The following is a 27649-nucleotide window of genomic DNA, read 5'->3' as shown; positions in this document are numbered from 1 at the left end:
ATGGGGCTAGAAATTCAGCTCCTTTGCGCTAACGGGGCGCAAAGGGCTTATTGCCCGGGCGGGGCGAAAAAAGCGCCTCCTGAGAAATTCGGCAGGGCGTTGCTGAGGCGCAACTCGATAGCGCCGCACCCCCACCATAGCGCCCCGGGCCACTGCGCCACCAGCGATGATGCCATTGGCGTGCGCCGCGACCCCTTAATGCTCCGCGGCAGAAATTCGGCTGCGCCCCACGAGGCTGCCGCGGGTGATGTCCACGCCAGCCTTGTGGGTCACGAGCCGGACCGACCTCCGCTTGCGGGGCGGTATTTAAAGGGAAGGTGCGACCGCAACCTGCACCATCACTTTCTTTTTTTGGCCGACCTCCAGGTCGGCCCTCCGTGGTGTGCCGTGGCGTGGTCCTGGCCGCCATCGTGCAGCCCGGCACCGCGTCTTTGCGCTGGGCTGCTGCCATGGCACCACACCGCCCTGGTGGCCTAGTTGGGGCCATCGGAGGCCCTGCAGAGTGCGCAACGGCCCTCCCCTTTAACTGAAGGGGAGGGGTGTTGAAACACAGCAGCGCTCTGTGGAGCCACTGCCAATCGCGCCCCGACATCGCCTTAGTTACTGGCCCACCAGGAAGTGGAGCGCCTAGCATTGCGTGAGGCGGTAAGCCGAATTTAGCGGCTAGGGCGGTACTTCCATGCCGGGTGCTAAATGTCCGGCCTTAACTCGGTTGCTGCCCCCAAATGAGGTGTAACCAAATTTCGCGCCCATGATGGTGAGGTTTCAAGATTTTTGATCATTTTTATCTTCACGAGATTGAGTTAATTTAAAGGTCGTATTTTAAAATAAAGTGAATTCACATTGGCATAAAAGGAAAGACTGCAGAAGAACATGTATTAAAGCCAGACGAGCCAGTTTGGGACATGTCACAACTCTGGTCTACTTCAAACTGATACAGTGAGGATCTGTTGTCTCATGTAAGGCCCATTAGCCAGGATGACTAGGGACATTAAGCAGTTTGTCATCTCGCCTCAGGTGTCCGCAGCGAATATACTCCTGGAAGAAAGGCATAGCTGTACCTGAATGAATATCTATGGCAACCCAATAGTATTTGAGGAACATCACATGAAAATGTAGGACAAGGTGGTTTGGGACAGCTACTTTGAAGATGCAGATTATATCTATAAGAATTGGTGTAGTTGTAGAAGCCATTGGAAGACATCATTATGCACAGTGGTCTGAATGAGTGAGTGCATTTGATGGACTCCCGTAGTCTGGGAATTGTGTTGCCAATCACATTGCTGCTGTTGGTCAATGGCAAAACTGATGACGTTGTTGGCCCTGCTAAAGAATGTATCTGTGATCTTGATACATTATGAACAGCAAACTGGCTGACACTGCAGATGTCCACACTGCTAGCCTGGAAGATTCAGGCACATAAAAAACGAAGGGATGTGGTGACTTTGGTGGCTATGACTGTTCGATCTTGTTTGCAGATCCTCCTGAAGAAGATGGCCCAGTTCTGTCATGGCCTCCCTGCTAGTTCTCAACATCCTTAGGAACACCTCTTTCATCATTCCCAGTTAGTAGTCACTGGTACAGTATGTATTGATTTCTATGTGGGTTCAATGACGACACATTGATGAAAGAGAATGTCTTTTAATCTAAAGTTTGTTCAACTATGTTAACAGCATTACAGGAGACACCATCTTAGAGATCCATCTAAAACGAAACTAAAACTAAACTGCTTTTCTCACATGCCCTCTGCTGGTAAGGCATAAATAATCGAACAGGCAAATATGCTGGTAAGGCATAATAATCAAACAGGCAAATACCATCACTATTTGCTGATATCATTACATCTCCCTTTCTTAAAACAAAAGTATTTTACTTTTATCTAACAACATGTTTTCTTTGTATTACTCTGCATTTTAACTGTAACACTTAATGAACTTACATTATCATTATCATTATCAAGGTTTTTTAACCTTGTTTTGTGTGTTCACATGAAATATGTAAATACACTAGAACTTGAAGAGAGAATAAGATAACATTACTTCTTTCTATAACAATAGTCCTTAAACTTGCTCAATGAGTCTCTCAGGAGGCTTCACGTGTCTTGAGGATTTTCTGATTGATTGTCCTTGAATCTGAGTTGTTGCCTCCGATGATGGTTTCTCAGCTGTGTGATCAGGCTGTTCAACAGTATCAGTCTTTTGACCTGCTGTGTGATCAGGTTGTTCAACAGTATCAGTCTTTTGACCTGCTGTGGCTGGTCCCATGAGAAGATCCCGACGATTTCTTCTCAGAACAGCACCCTCATCTGTCTGAATGGTGTATGATCTTGGCTGGACTTCACTCAGGACAGTTCCCTTCCGAGTCCATATGTTTGTTTTGTCTTTGAACCTTACTTGGTCACCAGTGTGGAGTTCAGGTAGGTTTTGTGTTCCTCTGTCATAGTAGTACTTTTGCTTTTCTTTCTGTTGTTCTTTGAACTTCCTCACTTTCTCCCCCTCTTTTGTTTTCAGGAGGTTCTCTGGGATGGGTAAGTTTGACCTTAGCAGACATCCCATAAGGAGTTGGGCTGGTGACATACCACACTCGAGCGGCGTTGTGCGGTATACAAGCAGTTCCACTGTCTTTTGCCTTGTACATCAGTCTTTTCACTGTCTGGACCGATTTTTCCACTAGTCCATTGGACTGTGGAAAGTGAGGACTTGACGTTGTGTGGACAAAGTCCCACTCTTTGGCAAAGTGTCGGAAACTTGCATTGTAAAACTGGGGTCCGTTGTCTGTGAAGACCTCGCTTGCCACGCCATGTCTGGAGAATATGGCTTTCATACATGTTATCACAGCATCTGCAGTGGTGGTGTACAGTCTACAAACCTCTGGATACAGGGAGTAATAATCTGTGACTACAAGATAGCCCTTCCCTTGACATACAAATAGGTCAGCGCCTACCTTCTGGTAAGGTCTGTCTGGCGCTGGGTGTGGCTTTAGTGGTTCTACCGGATTGCTTGCTCGATATTTCAGGCATATTGTGCAGTTTGACACCTCATTTGTCACATCTTGGTTGATTCGTGGCCAGTACATAACCTCTCGTGCTCTTTTCTTACACTTTTCGATTCCCAGATGTCCTCCATGGATCCTTTTTAGCATCTCTTTTCTCAGACTCTTTGGGATAACTATTTTACTTCCTTTGCAGATGATGTCTTCGACCAGTGATAGTTCCGCCCTGCAGTTCCAGTACTCTGCCATGTCAGGTGAGCAGTCTTGCTTCATGTTGGGCCATCCATCCAAGATGCTTTTCCTCAGTCGTCTCAGTGTTTCATCTTTGTTTGTCTCAGTCTTTATGAGCTCCATTTTTGCATCTGCTATGGGCAGTGCACTTGTGATCATGTCCACGTTGCTGTTCACTTTTTCATCCATTTTGGTGTTTGCGGGCTCTCTTGGGTCAACAGCTCTGGACAACGTGTCTGCTGTATACATCAGCTTACCCGGGGTGTACGCAACATTCAGTGTATAGCGTTGCAGCCTGATCATCATTCTTTGTATTCTAAGCGGACAGCTATTTAGTGGCTTTTGGAACAATGCAATCAAGGGCTTATGGTCAGTCTCTACACTGATTGCTTGTCCTGACACAAACTGGTGAAATCTTTCACAGGCGTATGTGATGCTGAGCAGCTCCTTTTCTATTTGAGCATATCGCGTCTCCGCGTCTGTCATTGAGCGCGATGCATATGCAATAGGTTGCCAGCAGTCATATTGTTGCAGAAGAACGGCACCGAGCCCACTCTGTGATGCATCTGATGATATCTTGATGGGTCTCGCTGGGTCATAAAACCTCAGAACTGGTTCCTCTGTGAGCAGTTTCTTTAGATCGCTCCATGACTTCTCATGATTCCATTCCCATACTATGTTCTTTTCAGTTAGTCTTCTCAGTGGCGCCATCTTTTCTGAGAGGTTGGATATGAATTTACCCATGTAGTTGATCATTCCATTAAACCTCTGCACGTCCTTTTTGCATTGTGGCTTTGGCATATTCTCAATGGCGGACACCTTTCTGGGATCTGGTCTGATGCCCTTACTGCTAAGGGTATCTCCCACGAATGTCAGTTCTGTCACCCCGAGCTGGCATTTCTCTCTATTCAGCTTCAGGTTTGTTTTCCTTGTTGCTTCCAGCACTTTTTTCAGTCTCTCGTCATGCTCAGTTCTCGTGGTTCCCCATACTATGATGTCATCCATTGATGTATCAACTCCCTCCAGGTGCTCATAGATCATATGGATAGTTTTGTGATACACTTCAGGAGCTGAGGCAATGCCAAATGGTAACCTTAGGAATCACTATCTGCCAAATGGACTGTTGAACGTGCACAGTCTTGAACTTGCCTCGTCCAGTTTCATCTGCCAAAATCCTGATGATGCATCTAACTTGCTGAAATACTTTGCATTTGCAAACTGTGCCATGATTTCCTCACGTGTAGGAAGCTTGAAGTGCTCTCTCTTTATTGCTCTGTTTAGATCTCTTGGATCCAGGCAAATTCTGAGCTTTCCATTCTTTTTGTCCACAACGACGAGGGAACTCACCCACTCAGTTGGCTCATCTATCTTCTGAATCACGTTCAGGCTTTCCATCTTGTCCAACTCTGCCTTCAGTTGCTTTTGAAGAGCAAACGGAACTTTTCTGCATGGATGTATGACCGTTGGCATACTTTTATCTACTCTGATCGTGTGTTCTCCTGGAAGGCAGCCTAGACCCTGAAATAGGTCGTTGTACTCTTTCATGAGTTCATCATAGACTGTCTCTCCTTCGCTTTCCACAACGAGGACTCTCTTTACCAGGTTCAGTCTCTCACAGGCTGTTAAACCTAGTATGGCTTGCACATCCTTTGGCACCACGATTAATGCTAACATGTGCTCTCTGTCCTTGTGTGTCACTTTGACAATGCATCTTCCTTTCACTGGTATATCAGTACCTGAGTATCCTGTCACTTTCACTTTTATTCCATGTATCTTTGGTCTGGGTCTAATTTTCTTAAAATCAGTCTCTGATATCACATTAACTTGTGCTCCAGTATCCAATTTAAATGGAATGTGTATGTCATTCACTTTTAGTGTCAACATCCAGTCTCTTTTTTTTGTTTTCAGACACAACATCCACATAGAACTCCTCTATCTCGCTTTCATCTACTGCATGGACCTTGCTTTGTTGCGCTTGGTTCTTACAGCAACGGGCATAATGGTTGTTTTTGTTGCAACTATTGCATGTTTTACCATATGCTGGACACTTTTTTGGTGTATGCTGTGTACCGCATCGACTACATGACTTTCGATTGCCCCTTTCATTTTTGTTCGCTGGCCACGCCTCTTTTTTCACATTGGCGCTCTTTTTGTTAAACGGTTTGTGTCCGTTCTTTCTCACTGCATCCACGTTGCAGCTACTGCCACTGAACAGCTCCTTTGCCTGCAACTTCACAGTCTCTGTAGCCCTACACAGTGCTATGGCTTTTCCCAGGTCTAGATTTTGCTCTCTTAGCAGTCTTTCTCTTAGACCATTATCTGGAATACCACACACCAGTCTTCTTTTATCAGCGAGTCTGTCAGTCCCCCAAATTCACATGTTTTGCTTCTGTTTCTCAGTTCAGTCACATACTGATCAATAGTCTCTCCCATTTTCTGTACACATGTGAAAAATCTGTGCCTCTCAAACGTCACGTTACGTTTAGGTATGCAGTAGGCCTCAAAACTGTTCCATTATTTTATCCAGCTTCATTTTGTCTCCATCAGCAGCGAATGTGAAGTTATTATACACCTCCAGCGCTTCGTCACCCACGACATGTAAGAACACTGACGCTTTCATTTTATCACTTTTCTCGTCAGCTCCGATTGCCGCTAAATACAACTCCAAACGTTGTTTGAACCTCCTCCAACTTTCAGCCACATTACCTGTCAACTGAAGCTTCGCCGGTGGGTGTAAACCTTCCATTTTTCACTTCGTTAGCTATTCTCCAAAGGTAAGTAACGATGTTCTCTTTTGGCTTGCTAATATGTAGAGAGCTGATTTAACTTCAGATTTTTCCTCTTCATCTCTTTCAATCACTTCTGACACCATGTATTGATTTCTATGTGGGTTCAATGACGACACATTGATGAAAGAGAATGGCCTAGAAATTCAGTCTGGACACTTTTGGGGCGCCAAATTCGGGCGCTCGCTAAAGTTAGCGGCCGCCGGAAAGTGTAGGCCACATCGCCGAAATTCAGTAGAGTTGGCCCTAAGTTTGGCCGAGCGCTGAAACTGGCGTTGAAATGCTGTGTTCCGGCGCTAAGCCGGCGATGCGGCCTAATAACGCCGAAGCCGGGCGCAGCGCAGGTGCGGTCATGTTTTGATTGACAGCAGACACCCTGACGCCGGCCAGCTCTTAAAGGGGGAAGGGTCAACTTTGACTGCTGCCACGCCCTGCATACTGGAGCCCTGCAGCTAGGCCTCAGCACTACTGGTGTGCCAAAGTAGCGCCTGGAGCAATGGAGAGGGCCCGTGAGCGAGCGCAGCACTTCTCAGAGCATGCTCTGAGTGTGCTCATTCATGGTGTGGAGAAGAGAAGAGAGATCCTGTGCCCGGACAGTGGCAGGAAGGCTCCCAGGAGCCAGTACAGGAGAGCCTGGGGCAAAATCGCCCGCAGGGTGTCATCCACCTGTGATGTCCCCAGGAGTGCGGACCAATGCCGCAAGAAGTTCAACGACTTCACTCGGATGGTGAAGGTGAGTACCCTTTCCAGTGTCCCCCTCATCCTTGCATGTGCACCTCACATTATGGGCAAAGGGACCTCAAAGGCCTAATGGGCAGCCCTCCTCCCGCAGCAATGGCACTTGCATGTTCATCAATAGCACTTTCTGCACTTAACACACTGGCCAAGCTATTCGACCATGGGAGGCAGTGCACCCAGCAACAGGGCACCACACTGGCCAAGCTATTCCACCATGGGAGGCAGTGCACCCAGCGACAGGGCACCACACTGTACTTAGAGGCCGTCCTTTCTCTTGCAGGCCAAGCTGGCGAGCAATGTAAGGAGCCAGGCTGTCACTGGTGGAGGTCGTCCCGAGTACCAGGCGCTCACTGATCTGGAGGAGAGCGTGGCACGACTCAACCGTGGCCGGGTGACTGGCTCTGTCGCGATCGGCGAGGCGGACCCTGTACTGGTACCCACTGGTAAGGACATGACCGGTTGCACCTCTCTCGTTGCCCTCGCGCTTCAGATCTACATCCTTTCCCACTGACCGACAAATGCGCATAATGCACCACTCAGGCCTCCCTCGCTGACGGCCTGTCCTCACTCTAAAGCTACTCTTGTACCTTCCTGCTTTCAGCTGGTGAGGAGGAGGTGGTCCCTGAAGCGCAGAGAGCCAGGCCCTTGGAGGAGGAGGACGTCGAGGACCAGGAGGAAGGCGGCACATCGGGGGAACCCTCCTCCGCGCCAGGGGATGGCAATGGAGGGGAGACGTCTGGCCTGCAGGAGAGCCAGGGGGAGGTGTTGGAGGGGAGGGCCGAAGCTGGTCCCAGTAGGGCGGACGCACGCGGGAAGGCTCCGGCAGCACGCCGGCCTTCTGCCCAGAGGGGGGAGGTGTTGGAGGGGAGGGCAGAACCTGGCCCAAGTGGGGTCGACGCACACGGGAAGGGTCGGCCAGCTCGGCGGCCTTCTCCCCGGAGGGAGAGTCCGCCCTCCAGTCCGGACACGGTCCTCGCCCAGGAGGTGCGCGTCCTCGATGAGATGTCGGCGGCATCTGAGCGGCGCCACCAAGAGTTCATGGGGGTGGTCGAACAGATGCCTCACGCCATTGAGTCCCTGGCTCAGAGTGTGGTGGCTTTCGGGGAATCACAGGCCAGGGGGTTCGAACAACTCACGGCAGCACATGACAGGGGTGTCCAGCAACTGGCCGCAGCGCACGACGGGTGTGCAGCAACTCACGGCAGCGCAGGACGCGGGTGTGCAGCAACTGGCCGCAGCGCACGACAGGGGTGTGCAGCAACTCGCGGCAGCGCAGGACGCGGGTGTGCAGCAACTGGCGGCAGCGCAGGACGCGACTCGCGAGATGAGTGGTGCCGTCCACACACTGGCAGAGCTGATGCGGGCACATACCAGGGCAGTTCGGGCACTCACTTCTGCCACACTCGCTGTGACACGGAGGCATCGCCATGGCACCCGCCGCCCTGCTGCAGCACAGCGGTCTGGCCTCCCCCAGATTGCTGCGCTTGCTACACTGCCAGCCTGGCCGAGTGCCAGTGTCTCTGGCGAGCAGCGCGCACCTGCCATCAGCCAGCTTGCCCCCAATGGTGCTGCCGACACTGCCACTCCCCCAGCCAAGGTGCGACGAGCTGCTGCTAAGACTGATGCTGCCCAGCCACAGCTGCAGCAGTCAGCAGCCGGCCCCTCCAGGGCCAGGCCTCGTCTAGGCCGACCCCCAAGGGCATCTGCCGACACGCTTTGTGGCCCTCATGAGCCTTCCCCCAGCCTCGCCACACCCGCAGGGCCCAGGTTGAGGCGGAGCAGCAGGTCGGCCAGGGGCCGGAGAAGCCTGTCTAAGGACTCGCCCTCTCGGCACACCCATTAGAGTGTGGTGAGAGCGGTTTCTTTTATATTGGGGGGCTTGTGTTGTGGGGGGCATTATTTTGTTAAGGCCGAGGATCAAGGCATTTTTTGTTTTCATGGGGGTGTCTCTGTTGTGGGGGGGGGGCTTATTTTTGTAAGGCTGCTGTTGAAGGCCTTTTGGATGGGCAAGTTTTGTTAGTCCTCCCCAGGTTTTGGGAGTGACAGATGTTTTTGACTTTTTTGGGGGTCTTGTCTGTTTCATGTGGGAAGGGCCCTGAGTTTGTGAAATAAAGCTTTTGATTTATTCAGCATGTCCAGGTGTCATGTTTGAAGTGGTTGTTGCGTTAACCGGCTGAGGGCTTGCGGAGCGGCTGCCTCAGGTGCGTTCATTGCCACAGGCCATTCCCTGACAGGGGGCCTAGAAGTGTCGATCAATAAGCCCCCGGCGGACGGCCCTTGGCCCTTGTCGCTCCCTCCTGGGCTGGTCCTCCTCCTCCTCCTGCTCGTCCTCCTGAGGTGGTGGTGCAATGCCAGGTGGCAGTGCCTGAGTCCTGCGGATAGCCAGGTTGTGCAGCATGCAGCACACGACGACGAACTGGGAGACTCTATCCGGCGAATACTGAAGAGATCCTCCGGAACGATCCAGGCAGCGGAACCGTTGCTTGAGGACGCCTATCGTTTGCTCGATGATGTTCCTTGTGGCTTGATGGCTTTCGTTGTATGCCTCCTCCGCTGGGGTCCTGGGCGCGCGGAGCGGGGTCATGAGCCATGTACACAAAGGGTAGCCCTTGTCCCCGATAAGCCATCCCCTTGGTGGAGGCTGTGCCTCGAACATGTCAGCCACAGTAGTCTGGCGCAGGATAAATGCATCGTGGCTGCTTCCTGGGAAGCGGGCATTGACAGCTAGGATGCGCTGCCTGTGGTCACACACCAGCTGTACATTTAGGGAATGGTAGCCCTTCCGGTTGCGGTAATCCTCGGCATTGTGGATAGGTGCCCACATAGCCACATGCGTGCAGTCAATGGCGCCCTGCACCATGGGGAAGCCCGCGATCCTGCCAAATCCGACTGCACGCTGCTCCTGCCTCTGTCTGGTCATGGGGAAGGAGATGAATTGGTGTCTCCTCGCGTAAAGTGCATCGGTGACCTGCCGGATGCAGCGATGCGCGGCGAACTGGGAGATGTTCGCTATGTCCCCAGCAGCGGCTTGGAAGGAGCCGCTTGCATAAAAGTTCAGAGCCACCGTGACCTTCACTTCCACCGAGAGAGACGTCCTGCACATCAGCTGTGGACGCAGATCTGTGTGAAGCAGCTGGCAGATCTCTGCAACCACCTCCCTTCTGAAGCGCAGCCTCTTCACACAATGCGCCGCAGTCATGGTGAGATAGGACACCTGCTGCCGGTATTGCCTGAGTGCGTAAGGCCTACGTTGCCGACGCCTGATGGCCCCTCTGCGTCTAGGCATGGCTGGCCCTCTCTCACAGCGTCTGCGAGCCCTTCGCACATAATGCTGCAACTGAGGGTTGGCCCCCCATACAGCCCCCATAATAAAGTTGAAAACAGTGAAATCAAATGTCAAAGCACTGGCCAGAAGCCAAAAATACCTCTCCTATGTTGTCCCAAATCTGTAACCTCTGTCCCTTGGTCTCTGTCCAGAAATCCAAAGCAGTAAAGTCATTGCAGCAAAATGGCTGGGCTTTATAGGTCAGTGTAAGTGCCCTTTAATTTGCGCTCCCCGAGGCCCACAGGGCCTCTTTTGCGTTCCACCTCACCGTTCTTAGCAGCGCCACGCCCACATTGGGCGGGCGCCACTGAATTTCCGGTTTGGGGCGCACAAACAGCGTTGCGCGACGATATGACGTCATAAGCTGCGGGCGCAAACACTTTGCGCCGGCGCTAAATGTCAACTGAATTTGGGCGTCGGCGCAGATCGGACTGCGTTCAGGCGCTAAGTGTCTAGCGCCGGAAATATAGCCCTTTTATGGCGTTAGCGGCTGGCGCAACCCACTGAATTTCTAGGCCAATGTCTTTTAATCTAAAGTTTGTTCAACTATGTTAACAGCATTACAGGAGACACCATCTTAGAGATCCATCTAAAACTAAACTGCTTCTCTCACATGCCCTCTGCTGGTAAGGCATAATAATCAAACAGGCAAATACCATCACTATTTGCTGATATCATTACACAGTAGACTTGCTGTATTGCATACTGGCAATACCTGATGGTGCGTCTAGCCTGTCACCTGACATCACAGACCTTTCCTGCTCTTGCTGGTCTTACTGCCAATTTCAATACTATTTGAGCATCGAATCTAATCCCCATAGTGTCCAAAAAAATGTAGGTTTTAGTTCAATATGCAGCAAACTCAGCTTTCAGTTAACAGACTGCAGCCTCCGGAGCAAAAGTGGTTAAATATGGGGGCTAACAATGCACCATATGAGTGATTTATCAGGATTTACTTTTTTTTAAATGATGCACTTTCCATTTAAATATTAATTATGCCACCAATAACCAGGTTAATTGCCGTAATTGTCCTTGTGCACCAGTCGCTGAAGGTAAGCATGCAGGTGCAGCAGGCGGGTAAGAGGGCAAATGGTATGTTGGCCTTCATAGCGAGAGGATTCGAGTACAGGAGCAAGGATGTCTTGCTGCAGTTGTACAGGGCCTTGGTGAGACCACACCTTGAGTATTGTGTGCAGTTTTGGTCACCTTATCTAAGGAAGGATGTTCTTGCCATGGAGAGAGTGCAGCGAAGATTCACCAGACTGATACCTGGGATGGCAGGAATGACGTATGAGGAGAGATTGCGTCAATTAGGCTTATATTCGCTAGAGTTTAGAAGAATGAGAGGGGCTCTCATTGAAACTTATAAAATTCTAAGAGGACTAGACAGACCAGATGCAGGAAGGATGTTCCCGATGGCAGGGGAGTCCAGAACCAGGGGTCACAGTCTAAGGATAAGGGGTAAGCCATTTAGGACTGAGATGAGGAATTTCTTCACCCAGAGAGTGGTGAACCTGTGGAATTCTCTACCATACAAGGCAGTTGAGGCCAATTCATTAAATATATTCAAGAAGGAGTTAGATATATTTCTTAGGGCTAAAGGGATCAAGGGATATGGGAGAAAGCAGGGACAGGGTACTGAATTTGGATGATCAGCCATGATCTCATTAAATGGCGGAACCGGCTCGAGGGGCCGAATGGCCTACTCCTGCCCCTATCTTTTATGTAACAGACACTTGCATTGTTGCACCACACAGAACCAGCTTTGCCAAACATGAATTGACTGTAAGCAAGAAAGATAGGAAGGGCACTGCCAAAATTCATAGCGAACGTTTTTAGGCTTAATTTGCAGGCACGAGAATGTTCATACATTACAGTACGCCAGTAATTTATAGATTTTTTGAATGGTATCCCATAGAATCAAAATGAAATGAGTGCAGTGTTGTAAAGGGTAAAATGATTTTGGTGATTCAGTCAAATTACTGAAGTGCTTAGGTGTTAGGTAATCCAAACTGTACTGATGAAATATTTAGTTAGCAATTTGGGTAGAATCTCTCATGCACGTATGTCCGGATAAGTGTTGCAAATAATTCAGGCAATCTTCTTAATGCCCTCTGTCTAGGTCATGTTAAACCTTTGTAACTCTGCAGTTAGGATTGCAAAGTAATTATTTTTAATGAAGTTTCAGAATCTTGGCACCTTTTATGAACTCCCAGATACTGTATGCCAATTATTGCTTCATAACTACAAGCTAATATGCACCGTGAGTCATCAAAGTTGAATTTTCCTCTTAATATGTTTATCAGTCAACTTTGAGCAATCTTTTTGCATTAATGGCTTACGGTCGAGTTTCCTGAAGACAGTAAAACATTTGAGATGTTTGTTAACAAAGCTGGACATAGTTCCACAATTTTTGGTAATACAGATATGTAAGCTAATTTGAAACTTCAGCATGGGACATGTTTTCTCTGGTGTTAATTGTATCAAAAGATTAATGTGAATAAACATCTGAACAAGTTGAAAGTTGTAATGGACTTTTCGTTTGTTTCTACTGCTACTCTTGATTCTTGCTACTGTCCTAAAACATGTGAATAGGAATAGTGGAAAAAATGTTTGTTAAAGCCTTGTTAAAGGCCAGTTGGAGCAAACTTGTGCAGAATTGGGGGGAGGGGGGAGGGAAAGGATTTTAAGTATCATCCGTATTGAAGATCAAAAGGAAAATGACATTGGTAGTGGTGCAAACTTCCTTGTCTTTTGGTTAACATTTAAGTTATTTATTAGCACTGCAGATCATGAATATGTAACCCTATACATTGGATTAGGCAGAATTTCAGCTACTGTTCGTGGTCTAGACTAAAGTTGCATAGTAAATATCAAAGTTGGAGCTGAATGCTTTTTAAAAAATTATTCTCCAATATGAAAATCTAGTTTATAGTAATATGTTTTTTTAAGAAAATACATTTCAGTTTTGAAAACATTTAAACTCTCAAGTTATTTTAAATTTCTGTTTGTGACACTTAGCCTTGGTTCAGTGCAAACAAAGGGGTAAGACAAAGAAATTAAAATATTATAAACAAAGTTGAAAAATGCATGTTTTACTTATCAATAGACTTTTTAATTGTGTTCTTAAAAAGTACAACCACATATGTTATGAAGTCATTGGGGTGATTTTGAGTACAGGCAGACTTCGAGAGGGTGGTGGGTGGGGCAGTTGCGTAGCCCGCCGATGGCGAGGATACCAAGCCATTTTGAGGGCCGGACCTCTTTCTTTAATGCCAGCGATTTGCAAGCACTGAACTAGCGCTCACAGGCAGCTTGTCAGTCAGGGTGGTGGGAAATCCAGCAGCACTGCAGTGGGGTCAAGCCATCAATCTATTGTTAAAGGGTGAAAAGCAATTGTGGGGGTGGGGGAGCATGGATGGGTGGGGTTGGGGGTTGAGGGGGTGGCAGCGGGCTGGAAGAGTCATGTAGGACCTGTTTTCTTAGTGGCTGCAGTGGTTCCTTTAAGGACTGCTAGTAAGGCTGCTCTACATCGTGCGTGCTCCACCCATTGGTACCTTAAAATTGCATTAGGATCCTACCTACTACTGTAGGTCCCCAATTGCCTACAATAAATAGGCTTCTGCCTGAAGTGGGCCAGCCCTGGGCCACCTTGGTGAAGGCCCTCAGGAAAATGGTGGGTTGATCGGGAGCGGGGACAGGGCAGTAAGTTCTGCTACTGCCCCGTTTCTGCTGGGTGGTGGCCCTAAAAATTGGGACCATTGTATATTTTGATTACACAGTGCTTGTGGGAGGTGTGCATTGATGCATCCAGCTTATTTGGCATGACTGAGCTTGGCTAGGAGCAATGTGGCCAAGGGATTGAGTCAGCTTGTTCATTCTGGTTTCTGAGGATTAGTTAGGATTGTGGATGAGGGAGGGGGAGGCTCTGTTTACTAGTGGTCATGCCATTTTAGGGTTGCTGACTTGCATGGTCAGTGGAACATTCAAAACCAAAAGAAAGTGGTACAGTGTAATTCAGTGACCGGTTGATCAGAATGTCATTTATGCAATTTAGGAAGAGAAGCAAGGAGAGCTGAAGATGCTGAAAGTAACTCAGAACAACCACGTCCGAGCACGGAGAAAAAGAAAAGGCGACTCTGGATTATTGAAACAAAGTAAGTTGGTATATTAAAAAAATGCACAAAAAATATTCAAGATCTAATTATTAACTATTACCATGCAAGGTCACTGCTGCTATTTAGGATTTCTACGTTGTAGTCAACTTGAAATTGGTTTGGAAATAAAGCCAAAAACAGAACAAGGACTATATAGTTGTTGAGGAAAATCAAAACTGTATTTATTTTTGCCCAGTTTAAAATGATTTTTATTTTGGAGTCATTTGTATATCCATCTGTTTGCTGAGAAAAACAAGCTTTCAAGCAATGAAGACCTGCTTCTACAAGGTCACATTCGATTTGGATCAGGATGATCAGAATTGAATGTGTGCTCACACTATTTACTGGTTGCTGTGAATTAGTTGATGTGCTGGACATTATGGAAAAGGCAGACTTGTAGGTATGTTTTCTATATGGAAGAAAACAACTGTTTTGCATTGATTTGTTTTGATCAGCTCCATGCAGTTCCCTGGTGCATAATTGGCTTTAAACCTAGTCTGGTAGGGCAGGGAGGGAGAGGAGCTAAGAGTTCTTTTGTTCCTTGCTGTTTATACTAGTAAATTTAAGTTGCTAACAAGCACAAATTTACAGCTGTAGTATAAATGCAGTTTATAATCTATATTGTACTGGTTCTTACTATGGATATGCAGCAGAACCTGCTTTTTAAAAAAAAAAAAAAAAAAAAAAAAATTTTTAATTTAAAAAAAGCTCCAACTTGAAGTAGGGCCTTGTCTCTGCTACAGGAAAACTGTGGAGAGTTGGGGGGAGAAATTGGGTGAGTAGCGCCACCTGTTAGCGCCTAAAGAGGCAGTCAGTGGCTGTAGCGCCACTGGCTGCGTCTCCGGCGATATTCAGTAGGGGCACTAATGGTGGCGTTAGGCATTTGCGCTGCGCCACCACCGATGACGTCATCGGTGTGCGCAGCGCCCCATTCGTGCCCTGTTCGCGATATTTGGTAGCGAACGCCACAGTTGCGCTACCCGCGCCCGGTTCACGGGGCCTTACTGTGCCGGCAGCGGTGCAAGTTAAGGTGGAGGTGCGGGGCGGCCGCTTTTTTGGCGGCCGCCTGCCAGCACCTCCGTCCCCGGCCTCCTAACCACCACCCCCCCCCGCCCCCCCGGTCTCCTTATCATATTCGGTCTTTAAACCTTGTAACACCAATTTCCAACTTTAAAAGAATTGTGAAGAACAACAAGGCCTAGAAATTCAGTGGGCTGCGCCACCAGTTTGCGCCCAAAGAGGGCACTCAGTGGCTTTAGCGCCACTGGCCACACCTACCGCGATATTTAGCGGGGCGCTAATGGCTGCGTTAGCCTGTAGCGCTGCGCCGCCACCGATGACGTCATCGGTGTGCGCAGCGCCCCGCTCCCGCCCCGATGACCATATTTGGTCGCGCCCGCCTCTTTAACGCCGGTCGCAAATAGCGACAGGTTCACAGGGCCTACCTGTGGCGGTAGTGGCGCTAGTTAAGGTGGAGGTGCGGGCGGCCGCCTGCCAGCACCTCCGTCCCCGGCCTCCTAAACCCCCCCCCCCCCCCCCGCGGCATTGCCGGCTGTTTCCCGAGAGCCCGGCACTGCTCCTTGGTGCCGGGCTCATTTGCCGGCACTCGCGAGCGGGGATCGCGCTGTTGCAGGCACCTCCCCCTTAACAATGGGAGGAAGGCCTGCAGTACCGCAGCGTGCCGTGCCGCAGCGTGTGGCACTGTGGCCCTTAGCGCGGCGATAATCAGTTTCAGCGCCCTAAGAGGGACGCGGAGCGCCTTGAGCCTCGCCCCGTCTCCCTCGAGGGGCACTGAAACTGAATTTCTGGCGATCGGTATCACTGCGATCGCTGCGCTAAATCCTGCGCTCAGGCGACTTTTGCGCCACTTTGGCGCCCCAACCCAATTTCTAGGCCTTGGTGTCATACATTTAATAATATCTAGTGGTAGAGCAGTGCTATGTTTTTAGCAATTTGTGATTTTATTTTTAGGGCAACTTGGTAGCAAAAGAAACTTAGACTGTCAGCCAGGTAACCTGAGTTCACTTCTGAGCCTTGATTGATATTCAGGGGGTAATTTTAACCTATCTCGCTGGCCAGGAATCTCTCAGGTTTGGGTGGAACGGCGGTTTTACACCCCGCCCGATATGAGAGTAAATTCAGGCGGGGTGTAAAACCAGCGTTGCACCTGATCCCGTCAGGCTGACGGGTTAGGTTAAAATTGACCCACTTTGTGACCCAGTTTTGCGGTGTTTGTCTGGGGCACTAGATAGAGGTACCACCAACGCTGTCTCCGCAAGATCCTGCAAGTCCATTGGCAGGATAGGCGCACCAACATCAGTGTTCTCGCTCAGGCCAACATCCCCAGCATCGAAGCTTTGACCACGCTCGATCAGCTCCGATGGACGGGTCACATTGTCCGCATGCCCGATACGAGACTCCCAAAACAAGCGCTCTACTCGGAGCTCCGATATGGCAAAAGAGCCCCAGGTGGGCAGAGAAAACGCTTCAAGGACACCCTTAAAGCCTCCTTGAAAAAGTGCAACATCCCCACCGACACTTGGGAATCCCTGGCCCAAGACCACACAAAGTGGAGGAGAAGCATCCAGGAAGGCGCCGAACACCTCGAGTCTCTTCACCGGGAGCAAGCGAAAGTGCAAGCAGTGCACGTCCACCCAAGCACCCCACCCACCCGCCCCTTTAACCACCGTCTGCCCCACCTGTGACAGACTGTAGGTCCCGCATTGGACTCATCAGTCACCTGAGAGCTAATTTTTAATGTGGAAGCAAGTCATCCTCGGTTCCGAGGGACTGCCTAAGAAGAAGAAGAAGAAGATGGAGCACTTAGTGCTAATTAGGCACTCTGTTGTGGAGTGGATGGAAGAATAGGAGGAGCAAGGGGAAAAAAACACTCCGGGCCAGGCCGAACTCACAAACGTGTGCCTTCTGTCAGTAGGCAATGGAGTGGTTCTTATGGCAACCACTCTCGGGCGTGAATATCGAACCTTTATTAACTATTTAAAAATAGTTGGCATGTAATTCAATTTTGTGTAATTTATTTCTGCTTTGAAAATCCTGACAAAGTATGTTTTGGATATCAAACCCATATTTGCCAAACTTATGTTCTATACCATGTTTCCGCAGCTTTAACTTTTGGTGGAAAGAGAAAAGCTTGGTGTTGGGCATCTTATTTGGAAGAGGAAAAAGCTGTTGTGGCACCTACGAAGCTTTTTAAAGAGGTTAGTTTCTAGATATATGATTGTTAAATTATACATCAGTGTCATGCAGTAGAATGTGAGCGTGCGTGTTGTGTGGTAAAATTGTATGCCATGCTTACACATCCTCCATCCCCAAAAGGTGACCGTAAGATTTTGTAGGCTTGACGTCTGAGTGCATCCTGTAAAATAAACTGCATCTGTGAATGCATAACCACATTGAGCACGAGCAACTCTCCTCCGCCTGCAGCAGACCAATTTCATTAGGCATTCTCACTACTGGCATGTAAAAGTGTAAAGCTCCCCTCTCTTACAATAAAAAAAACCTCCCAAATATTTTAGTGATTCTGGAGTCAATAGATAATAACTGACAAAGTATTTAATTGAGCAGAACTGGGGCAGATGAATTTCAATATGGACAAGTGTGTAAAAAATTACGTATGGGGTAAGTTCAGCAGATCCAATGCAGAGCTTCACAAATTGGGAATGCTGAAGATGGAAATCTACCACATAGAAAAAAAGTGAGTGGTGTAAGCAGTCTGTGGTGTTGAAATAGTTATGGGTGAAGTTGAAAGAGATGCAGAGTATTGGTAGACTCAACGCTCAACGTGCCCAATCACTGGGGAGCAGCAGTCAAACAAGCAGATTGCTGAACTATATAGAGAAAAGGGTACAGTAAGTTTTGGAGGAAGTCATACACAAACTGTATAGTGTTTTGATCAGACTTCACCTTGAGTACTGTGTCCACTGAGACATTCAACCTCAGGAGATGGTGAAAAGAAGAACTGCAAGACTGACCTCTTCCTAAATCTCTCTGTCCTTCCACCTCTCTCTCCTCCTTTAAGACATTTTACTATTTTTGCTTACATTGACTTGTACAGTAATAGCCTGATCTCTGCTTAAGAGCATGTTTTTTTTGCTTCTGTAGTCCAGAAAAAAAATTACTATTTTGCGTAGATAATGTACACTTTTTCTTAATCTTATCTTTTATTTTATTTTAGTGCCAGTCATACCCACAGAGCAAAAATGGATTTAAAGTTGGAATGAAACTTGAAGGGGTTGACCCGGAACATCCATCCATGTACTGTGTTCTTACTGTGGCTGAGGTATGTCTTCAAACATCATCTATTGATAAAGTAACTACAAATAGAAAAGTATATTGCCAAGCATATAGGAGATAGCTGGGAGTAACCGCAAGGCCCTTTTTCAAAACATTTGTGATATTGCATTTCAGTTCCAATTAGGTCTTGTCACATTTTGCTGCCTGCAGGTTATTTTATTTTTAAACCATGTTGATAGAGTTGTTAGCGATTCGTGGCATGTTACAGTTGGGAAGTGAGGTTTCAATAAATTGCTGTATTTCAACCTGTTGTGCTACTTGATACAGCTACGGTGCAATAATCCCTGTACAATTTTTATCTGCCATGGAAATAGAAAACATTATTTTTAAATCAACTAGAGGGGACCAACATTTTTTGGAGATCTTGCTGGTCTTTTTCACATTTCTGGGATCATGTTTTCCAAAATTATTTCAGAGCTAACGAGCTGTGACCTGCCACAACTCACACCGTTTGCAACTGTAGAGGAAGGACTATGTTGTAGTTGTGTATGTGCTGGCCTTATTCCAACATTTGCATCAATATTAAGTGTAGTACACTGACAAGTGTTCATTTGCTGCAGTTTCTGATTTCTGTATACGATATGTACTGAAAATAGCATATTTGTGACATTTTGGATAAAAGTCCCATCCCAAATCAGCAATCTGTTCGCAATATAAGTTAATCAAACTTGGACCTATATGTTGTTCTTAAGTCATCTCTTGATGCAGTGGCAAATCTGTGGCATAAAATTAGTGTCCTTTTATTGGGATATCTAAACAGTAATTAGCAATTTTTTTAAACAAACACAATAACATTTCCAAATGCTTTGACCTATTATAATGGACATATTTTTGGTTTGTGAATTTCATCATAAATTAAAGATTGCTCTATCAGTCTCTCATAATGTCCATGCTGTCCTCTTTCATTGAGGATGTTGAATGTTTTCACCCCTAGATTTCTCCAGAGGTGTTGAATATTCTCTGTTGTCTAATAGCAGACACACTTTTTGTAATGGGGTCGATGTCTGCTAATTATATATTTTTAAATTTTCATTCTTTTCACCCACACATGTGCAGATCACACCTTCCTGTGGCCTGGCAAAATGTTACTGATAGTCTCCCACTAGAGAAAGTTGAATTGGGAATGTCAGCTGTTGCAAGCATTTGAACCCAGGGCCCAGACCTTGGAGTTCATCGGTCTGCTATTGGACTTCCTATAAACAATTTTTATTGATGGCAAATAAATATTATAGATGTTTGAAGGTACTGTATGGAAAAGGGCTGCATTTTTATTGTAATTTTTATGTCTGTATATGTAAGAATGCATATTAAAACAATAAAGCTATTAAGGGAGTCCAGAACAAGGGGACATAATCTTAAAATTAGAGCTAGCCAGTTCAGGGGTGATGTCAGGAAGCACCTCTTCACACAAAGCGTAGTGGAACTCTGGAACTCTTAACCCCCCCCCCCCCCAACAAATAAAAAAGCTGTTGAGGTCAATCAAAAATTTCAAAACTGAGGTTGATAGGTTTTTGTTGGGCAAGGATATTGGGTATTAAAGTTTACGGAACCAAGGCGGGTAAATTAAGTTAAGATGCAAATCAGCCATGATCTAATTGAATGGTGGAACAGGCTCGAGGGGCTGAATGGCCTATTCATGTTCTTATGTTCCTAACTTTTACTATTAAGTTACACTTATTTAAATTAAAACCAAATAGTTTTCTGACAAAACAGCAAAGACAAATTAATGCAGAAGTAACTTGCTTTTTTGTATGAAAATACTTTGATCTTTGCAACATGACTTATTCACAAAAACAAAGCAACAAATTATTTAAGCTACAGTAAGACCCTGCCTTACTGAAATGAATGGGACTAAATTCTTTTTGATAGACTGAATGATACCATGGCTTAAAGGTTTAATTTATGAGGTCAAGTTGCATAAATAGATCATGCTCAGAATTTGGTGTAATTTCAGTTTAAAGTATAGTAAGTTTCTGATATGCTTAATGTGTGATTTACAAATAAGCTAACTTTGCAGGTGTGTGGCTACAGAATAAGGCTCCACTTTGACAAATACTCTGATTGCTATGACTTCTGGGTAAATGCAGACTCATCAGACATTCACCCCGTGGGATGGTGTGAGAAAACTGGACATAAGCTTAACCCTCCTAAAGGTAGGTGCCAAACCAATTCAGACATGTTTCTGTGGACCATTTGCAAGTCTTTTTTTTTAAGTATCGTTCAAATTATTATTAAACATGGGGAAAAGTTGTTATTGACCACTAAGTATGTTACAAAGATAACTCTAAACAAATATTTGCATTAAGTTCTCTTTCAAATAGAAGTTTAACCCGACTGTTTAATGCCCGACAAGCCCGAGTGTGTAGTGAAAAGTCTTTAATGGGTAGCGTGGAACACCAAAGAACAGCAGGAAAGTGTGATGGGTCATGGGTTTGTGATTTTCTTCACAGCTGAGTTTCAGTCTCAAGCCATGTCGCTGCGAGGAACATATCAACAAGGACAGGAAAAAAACACCTAGAAAAAGCCGAAACCTACTCATTAAACCTTTACTCCATTTTTGATTTGAGTACATCTGTGGAATGTTTCACAAGTTCATCATTAATGACCTCACTTTTTTGCTAATGTTTGTAAATCCATTTTTGGTGGGCTAAGCAATAAGCAGGCAAATGCGTAGATTTTAAAACACTATGGGGGTGAAATTCAATACTGCTTAAAAAAAAAAAAAAAAGGGGCACGGGCACCATGATGTGAGATATGTCCACGCCCGTTCAGAAAGTGCAGGCAGCACGTCAATTTGGCGCTGCCTGCTAATTACCATGATAGGAGCGCACAGCCTAGCGCGGAACATGCTGCTGACAGGCTGTGCGCTCACCAGGGGGCTGAAGTCCTCGTCGCTGGAGCGAGGCTGGTTTTATTTAAAGCTAGCCTGCTCATTTTCAAGGCAGTCAGCAGCTCTTAAACTGAACTGCCTTCTGCACATCAAAAATGCTAAAAGTGCTTCAGCACTAACACAAATGGCTCACCAGGTCAGGGAAAGGGCACACAGGGTCTTGGACGCAGCACTCCAACTTTGTGCAGGGTGTCAACACTGGAAGAGTGGTCCTCTACATCCAGGAGGCCCTCCAGAAAGAAGGATGTGTGACCAGATCACCGAGATGGTCACTGCTAGCAGTGTTGCCACCAGGACCTGGCTCTGATGTACAAGCTGCACATTGGTAAGCATGCAGCTCTTGTTTTACCCCTCACCACAACCCTACCCTTGTGCCTTCCTCATTTCAAACACCCAAGAAATCCAGCCTGCCCAGCAAGGAAGAGGGAGAGGAGAGTGAAGAAGAAGAAACACCATCACTCGATTTCACACTCCCAGCCACCAACTCCTCAAGGTCATCCTGCAAGTCCATCTGTAGTGTCCCCCACTGAAAGTCAGCAGCCTTCCACCAGCCATGCTGTAACCACTGGGGTAGCACTGCGCAACATGACAAGGATAGGCAAAGACAGTCACTAACGGAATGCACAAAGGTGATTAGTTGATTTTTGTTGTCATATTGGATGCATACATGGATAAAGTTGGATTGGAAAGTGATGGCTTTTATTTCAGCATTGTGACCAAGAGGACGCTGTGATGGTCAGTAACAGAAGGAAGTTATGGTGTGGGACAAATGTTGAAAGGGGAATTGGGATTGTGTTCACTGGTACTGCAGGCTAATGATTTGATCCCGATAGTCTGGCCAGAAAGGGGTTGTCTGGGTTGCCTCCTTCCTTTTGCTTTTTCCTCTTCTACATAAGATGTAGGAACATAAGAACATAAGACGTAGGAGCAGCAGTAGGTCATTTGGCCCCTCGAGCCTGCTCCGTCATTTAGTAAGATCATGGCTGATCTGATCTTGGCCTCAACTCCACTTCCCTGCCCGCTCCCCATATCCCTTGACTCCCTTACCTTTCAAAAATCTGTTGATCTCCACCTTAAATATATTCAATGACCCAGCCTCCACAGCTCTCTGGGGAAGAGAATTCCAAAGATTCATGACCCTCTGAGAAAAGAAATTCCTCCTCATTTCCGATTTAAAAGGGTGCCCCCTTACTCTGAAATTATGCCCCCTAGTTCTAGATTCCCCCATGAGGGGAAACATCCTCTCTGCGTCTACCCTGTGAAGCCCCTTCAGAATCTTATATGTTTCAATAAGATCCCCTCTCATTCTTCTAAATTCCAATGATTATAGGCCCAACCTGCTCAACCTTTCTTCATAAGACAACCCCTTCATCTCAGGAATCAACCTCATGAACCTTCTCTGAACTGCCTCCAATGCAAGTATATCCTTCCTTAAATAAGGAGATCGAAACTGTATGCAGTACTCCAGGTGTGGTCTCACCAACGCCCTGTACAGTTGTAACAGGACTTCCCTACTTTTATATTCCATTCCCTTTGCAATAAAGGCCAACATTCCATTTGCCTTCCTAATTACTTGCTGTACCTGCATGCTAACTGTGTGATTCATGTACAAGGACCCCCAGATCCCTCTGTACCTCAGCATTTTGTAATCTCTCCCCATTTAAATCATAATTTGCTTTTTTATTTTTCCTATCAAAGTGGATAACCTCACATTTTCCCACATTATACTCCATCTGCCAGATTTTTGCCCACTCACTTAGCCTATCTATATCCCTTTGGAGATTCTTTGCGTCCTCCACACAATTTGCTTTCCCACCTATCTTTGTATCATCAGCAAATTTGGCTACATTACACTCAGTCCCTTCATCCAAGTCAATAATATAGATTGTAAATAGTTGAGGCCCCAGCGCTGATCCCTGTGGCACCCACTAGTTACAGTTTGCCAACATGAAAATGACCCATTTATCTTGACTCTCTGTTTTCTGTTAGTTAGCCAATCCTCTATCCATGCTAATATATTACCCCCAACCCCAAGAGCTGTTACCTTGTGCAGTAACCTTTTATGTGGCACCTTATCGAATGCCTTCTGGAAATCCAAATACACAACATCCACTGGTTCCCCTTTATCCACCCTGCTCGTTATATCCTCAAAGAATTCCAGCAAATTTGTCAAACATGATTTCCCGTTCATAAAACCATGCTGACTCTGCTTGACTATATTATGATTTTCTAAATGTCCTGCTACCACTTCCTTAATGCTGGACTCCAGCATTTTCCTAATGACAGATATTAGGCTAACTGGTCAATAGTTACCTGATTTCTGTCTCCCTCCTTTCTTAAATAGGGGCGTTACATTTGCGGTTTACCAGTCCGCTCTTACCTCTCCAGAATCCAGGGAATTTTGGTAGATTACAATCAATGCATCCACTATCTCTACAGTCACCTCTTTTAAGACTCTAGGATGCAGACCATCAGGTCCAGGGGACTTGTCCACCTTTAGTCCCATTAGCTTGCCTAGTACTTTCTCTAGTGATAGTGATTGTTTTAAGTCCCCCCCCCCCCCCGACCCTAGTAGCCCCTTGATTATCCATTAATGGGATGCTTTTAGTGTCATCTACCGTGAAGACCGATAGAAAATATTTGTTCAAAGTCTCCGCCATTTCCCCATTTCCCATTATTAATTCTGCTGGAATTTTTTGAGGATGTAACTAGTAAAATAGATAAGGGAGAACCAGTGGATGTGGTGTATTTGGACTTTCAGAAGGCTTTCGATAAGGTCCCACATAAGAGATTAGCGTGTAAAGTTAAGGCACATGGGATTGGGGGCAAGGTATTGACTTGGATAGAGAACTGGTTGGCAGACAGAAAGCAAAGAGTTGGAATAAACGGGTCTTTTTCCGAGTGGCAGGCAGTGACTAGTGGGGTACTGCAGGGATCAGTCCTTGGTCCCCAGCTATTCACAATATATATTAATGATCTGGACGAGGGAACTAGATGTAATATCTCCAAATTTGCAGACAACACAAAGCTGGGTGGGCGTGTGTGCTGTGAGGAGGATGCCGAGAAACTACAGGATGATTTGGACAGGTTGGGTGATTGGGCAGAAGCATGGCAGATGCAATATAATGTGGATAAATGTGAGGTTATCCACTTTGCTGTCAAAAACAGGAAGGCAGATTATTATCTGAATGGCAATAGATTGGGAGAAGGGGAAGTGCAACGAGACCTGGGTGTCCTTGTGCACCAGTCGCTGAAGGTAAGCATGCAGGTGCAGCAGGCGGTTAAGAAGGCAAATGGTATGTTGGCCTTCATAGTGAGAGGGTTTGAGTACAGGAACAAGGATGTCTTGCTGCAGTTGTACAGGGCCTTGGTGAGACCACATCTTGAGTATTGTGTGCAGTTTTGGTCGCCTTATCTCAGGAAGGATATTCTTGCCATGGAAGGAGTTCAGCGAAGATTCACCAGGCTGATACATGGGATGGCAGGAATGACGTATGAGGAGAGATTGGGTCGATTGGGCTTGTACTCGCTAGAGTTTAGAAGAATGAGAGGGGATCTCATTGAAACTTATAAAATTCTGGCAGGACTGGACAGACTAGATGCAGGGAGGATGTTCCCGATGGTCGGGGAATCCAGACCCAGGGGTCACAGTCTAAGGATAAGGGGTAGGCCTTTTAGGACAGAAATGAGGAGGAATTTCTTCACCCAGAGAGTGGTGAACCTGTGGAATTCTCTACCACAGAAGGCAGTAGAGGCCAATTCATTAAATATATTCAAGAAGGAGTTGGATATATTTCTTAAGGCTAAAGGGATCAAGGGGTATGGGGAGAAAGCAGGGACCGGGTACTGAACTTGGATGATCAGCCATGATCGCATTGAATGGCGGAGCAGGCTCGAGGGGCCGAATAGCCTACTCCTGCTCCTATCTTCTATGTTTCTATTCCCCAGCCTTATCCTCTAGGGGACCAACGTTTACTTTAGCTACTCTCTTTTTATATACCTGTAGAAGCTCTTACTGTCTGTTTTTATATTTCTTGCTAGCTTACTCCCATAAGCTATCTTCTCTCTCTTTATCATATTTTTAGTCGTCCTTTGTTGGTTTTTAAAAATTTCCCAATCCTCTGGCCATTCACTATTCTTCGCAACATTGTATGCTTTTGTTTTCAGTTTGATACCATCCTTTGCTTCCTTAGTAGCCATGGATGGTTCATCCTTCTCTTAGAGTCTTTCTTTCTCACTGAAATACATCTTTGCTGAGAGTTATGAAATAGCGCCTTAAATGTTTGCCACTGCTTTTCTACAGTCTTACCCTGTAATATATTTTCCCAGTCCACTTTAACCAAGCCTGCCTTCTGCTTTTTCCTCTTCTGCTTCCTCCTCTTCCTGCTTCCTCCTCCCTCTGCGAGCAGCTTGTCCCCTTTGCTGCCTCTGCTTCATCTCCATGTGATGTTGCAGCCCAAGGGGGACTGCAACTAGAGCCCGCAGGACTGGAAGCAAGTGGTCTTCTCAGAGGCCTTCCTTTAACAGCCAAAGCCTTGCAAACATCCAGCAGTACTCCCTGCACACTTTAACAACTTTTTTAATGTATTGCACAAAGCCACTACTACAATAAAATGTAAAAAAAGCCCAAAAGCAAAAATCTAAGCTTACCTGAAAGTTGTGTGTGCCCCTTAAAGAAGCGCTGGCAGCGTCTCTCTTGTACTGCTGCACGCACTTCATTCCATGGTCAGTAACAGAGGGAAGGTAAGGTGTGGGACAAATGTTGAAAGGGGAATTGGGGTTGTGTTCACTGGTACTACAGGCAGATGATTCGATCCCAGATATCCCGGTCATAAAGGGGTTTGGAGAGGGCGGTATTAAGAGCGGCGCCATTGAAAATCACAGATCGTGTGTCAATTCAGGCATTGCACGCCGATTGAGGTCATGATCTGCATCATTTATATATGTGCGGCGAGCGCAGGCAACAACAGCGCTGCCGACATGCCCAAGATGGCGGCCGCCGTGTTCTGTGCCGGAAGCGGGCGGAAGCAAGGCAGCTGCAATTTTTTCTGCCAAACCGGCCTTAATGGCCAGCGCTAAAGATCCCAATTTTGATTTCTGTGTTGGGCTTCTGTTCCACACTGTCAGTAAAGAAGACCAGCTTTTGTAATCTGTCTGGAACATTGCAGTGTTTCCATAGTTGAGGAATTTCAGCAGTTGATCTGAATATGTAATGTCTGTATTTTAAAAATAAAGGTTACAGACCACTTCTCATTGTATTTGCTAAAATTGCCCAAGTTTGCTACTGGAATTTCCACATATGCTGTTTCATGATGGCCACATCCCAAAGGAACCAAGGGGGAGAAATTCAGTTGGTTGCGCCACCCATTAGCGCCTTAAGAGGGCGCTAAGTGGGTCACAAGCTAACTCGCGCCCAGGCGTGGCACTGCCCACGCCTCCCGCTAAATTCCGCGGGACATTAGCGGTGGCGCTAACCATTAGCGCTGCGCCGCTACTGATGACGTCATCGGTGTGCGCAGCGCCCCGCTGACGCCCCAGCCACGATATTCGGCAGCGCCCCCTGATATACCGCCGGACGCTATGTCCGACCGGTTCAGTGGGGGCCTACGTGTGGCTGGGGAGGCGCAAATTAAAGGCGAGGTGTGGGGCGGCCATTTTTGTTGTTGGCCGCCTGCCAGCACCTGCCTGCGCTCCCGTCCCTGGCCTCCTGAACCGCCCCTGCCTCCCCCCCGCGGAGTGCTGGCTGCATTCCAAGAGCCCGGCACTTCTCTTCGGTGCCGGGCTCTTTTGCCGGCACTCCCGATCCTCGGGGGCCCAGCTGGGCCCCAGATTGCGCTGCACAAGGCCCCTTCCCTTTAAGAAGGGGAGGAAGGCCTGCAATACCGCAGCGCGACGTGCCACAGCGTGTGGCGCTGCGGCACGTTGCGCCACGATATTCACTTGCAGCGCCCCAAGAGGGATGCGGGGCGCCTCCAGTAGCGCTGCGCTTCCCTTTGGGGCGCAACAACTCCATTTCCAGCGGGCGGCTGCGAATGTTTCCGGGGCGCTACTTTTAGCGCCCTGGCGAGGCTGGCGCCCCAAACGGGGCTATACTCAATTTCTCCCCCCAAGAGTTTTATTGATAGGAAGTCATTATCAAGTTTGGATGACACTTAAATGTTAAGATGCTGATTCACTGACCCCGATAATAACGGTGAGGCAGGAAGGGAGATGGGGG

The 27649-nt window shown here is 47.1% G+C and overlaps 1 protein-coding gene across 1 annotated transcript in view; it reads left to right on the top strand.

Moving 5' to 3' along the window:
- Window positions 1–27649, top strand: part of l3mbtl3 (L3MBTL histone methyl-lysine binding protein 3) — a 236328-nt gene that overhangs the window by 66555 nt on the left and 142124 nt on the right. The window contains exons 6-9 of the mRNA XM_085997143.1: window positions 14129–14228; window positions 17352–17446; window positions 18424–18528; window positions 20560–20695. Coding sequence (XP_085853269.1) covers window positions 14129–14228; window positions 17352–17446; window positions 18424–18528; window positions 20560–20695 — 436 coding nt within the window. The remainder of the gene's footprint in view (window positions 1–14128; window positions 14229–17351; window positions 17447–18423; window positions 18529–20559; window positions 20696–27649) is intronic.

Source organism: Somniosus microcephalus, chromosome 9, assembly GCF_052327205.1.
Source record: "Somniosus microcephalus isolate GS21.2 chromosome 9, FLI_Smic_1.0, whole genome shotgun sequence".
NCBI lineage: Eukaryota > Metazoa > Chordata > Chondrichthyes > Squaliformes > Somniosidae > Somniosus > Somniosus microcephalus.
This window is presented reverse-complemented; position numbering and strand designations above follow the sequence as displayed.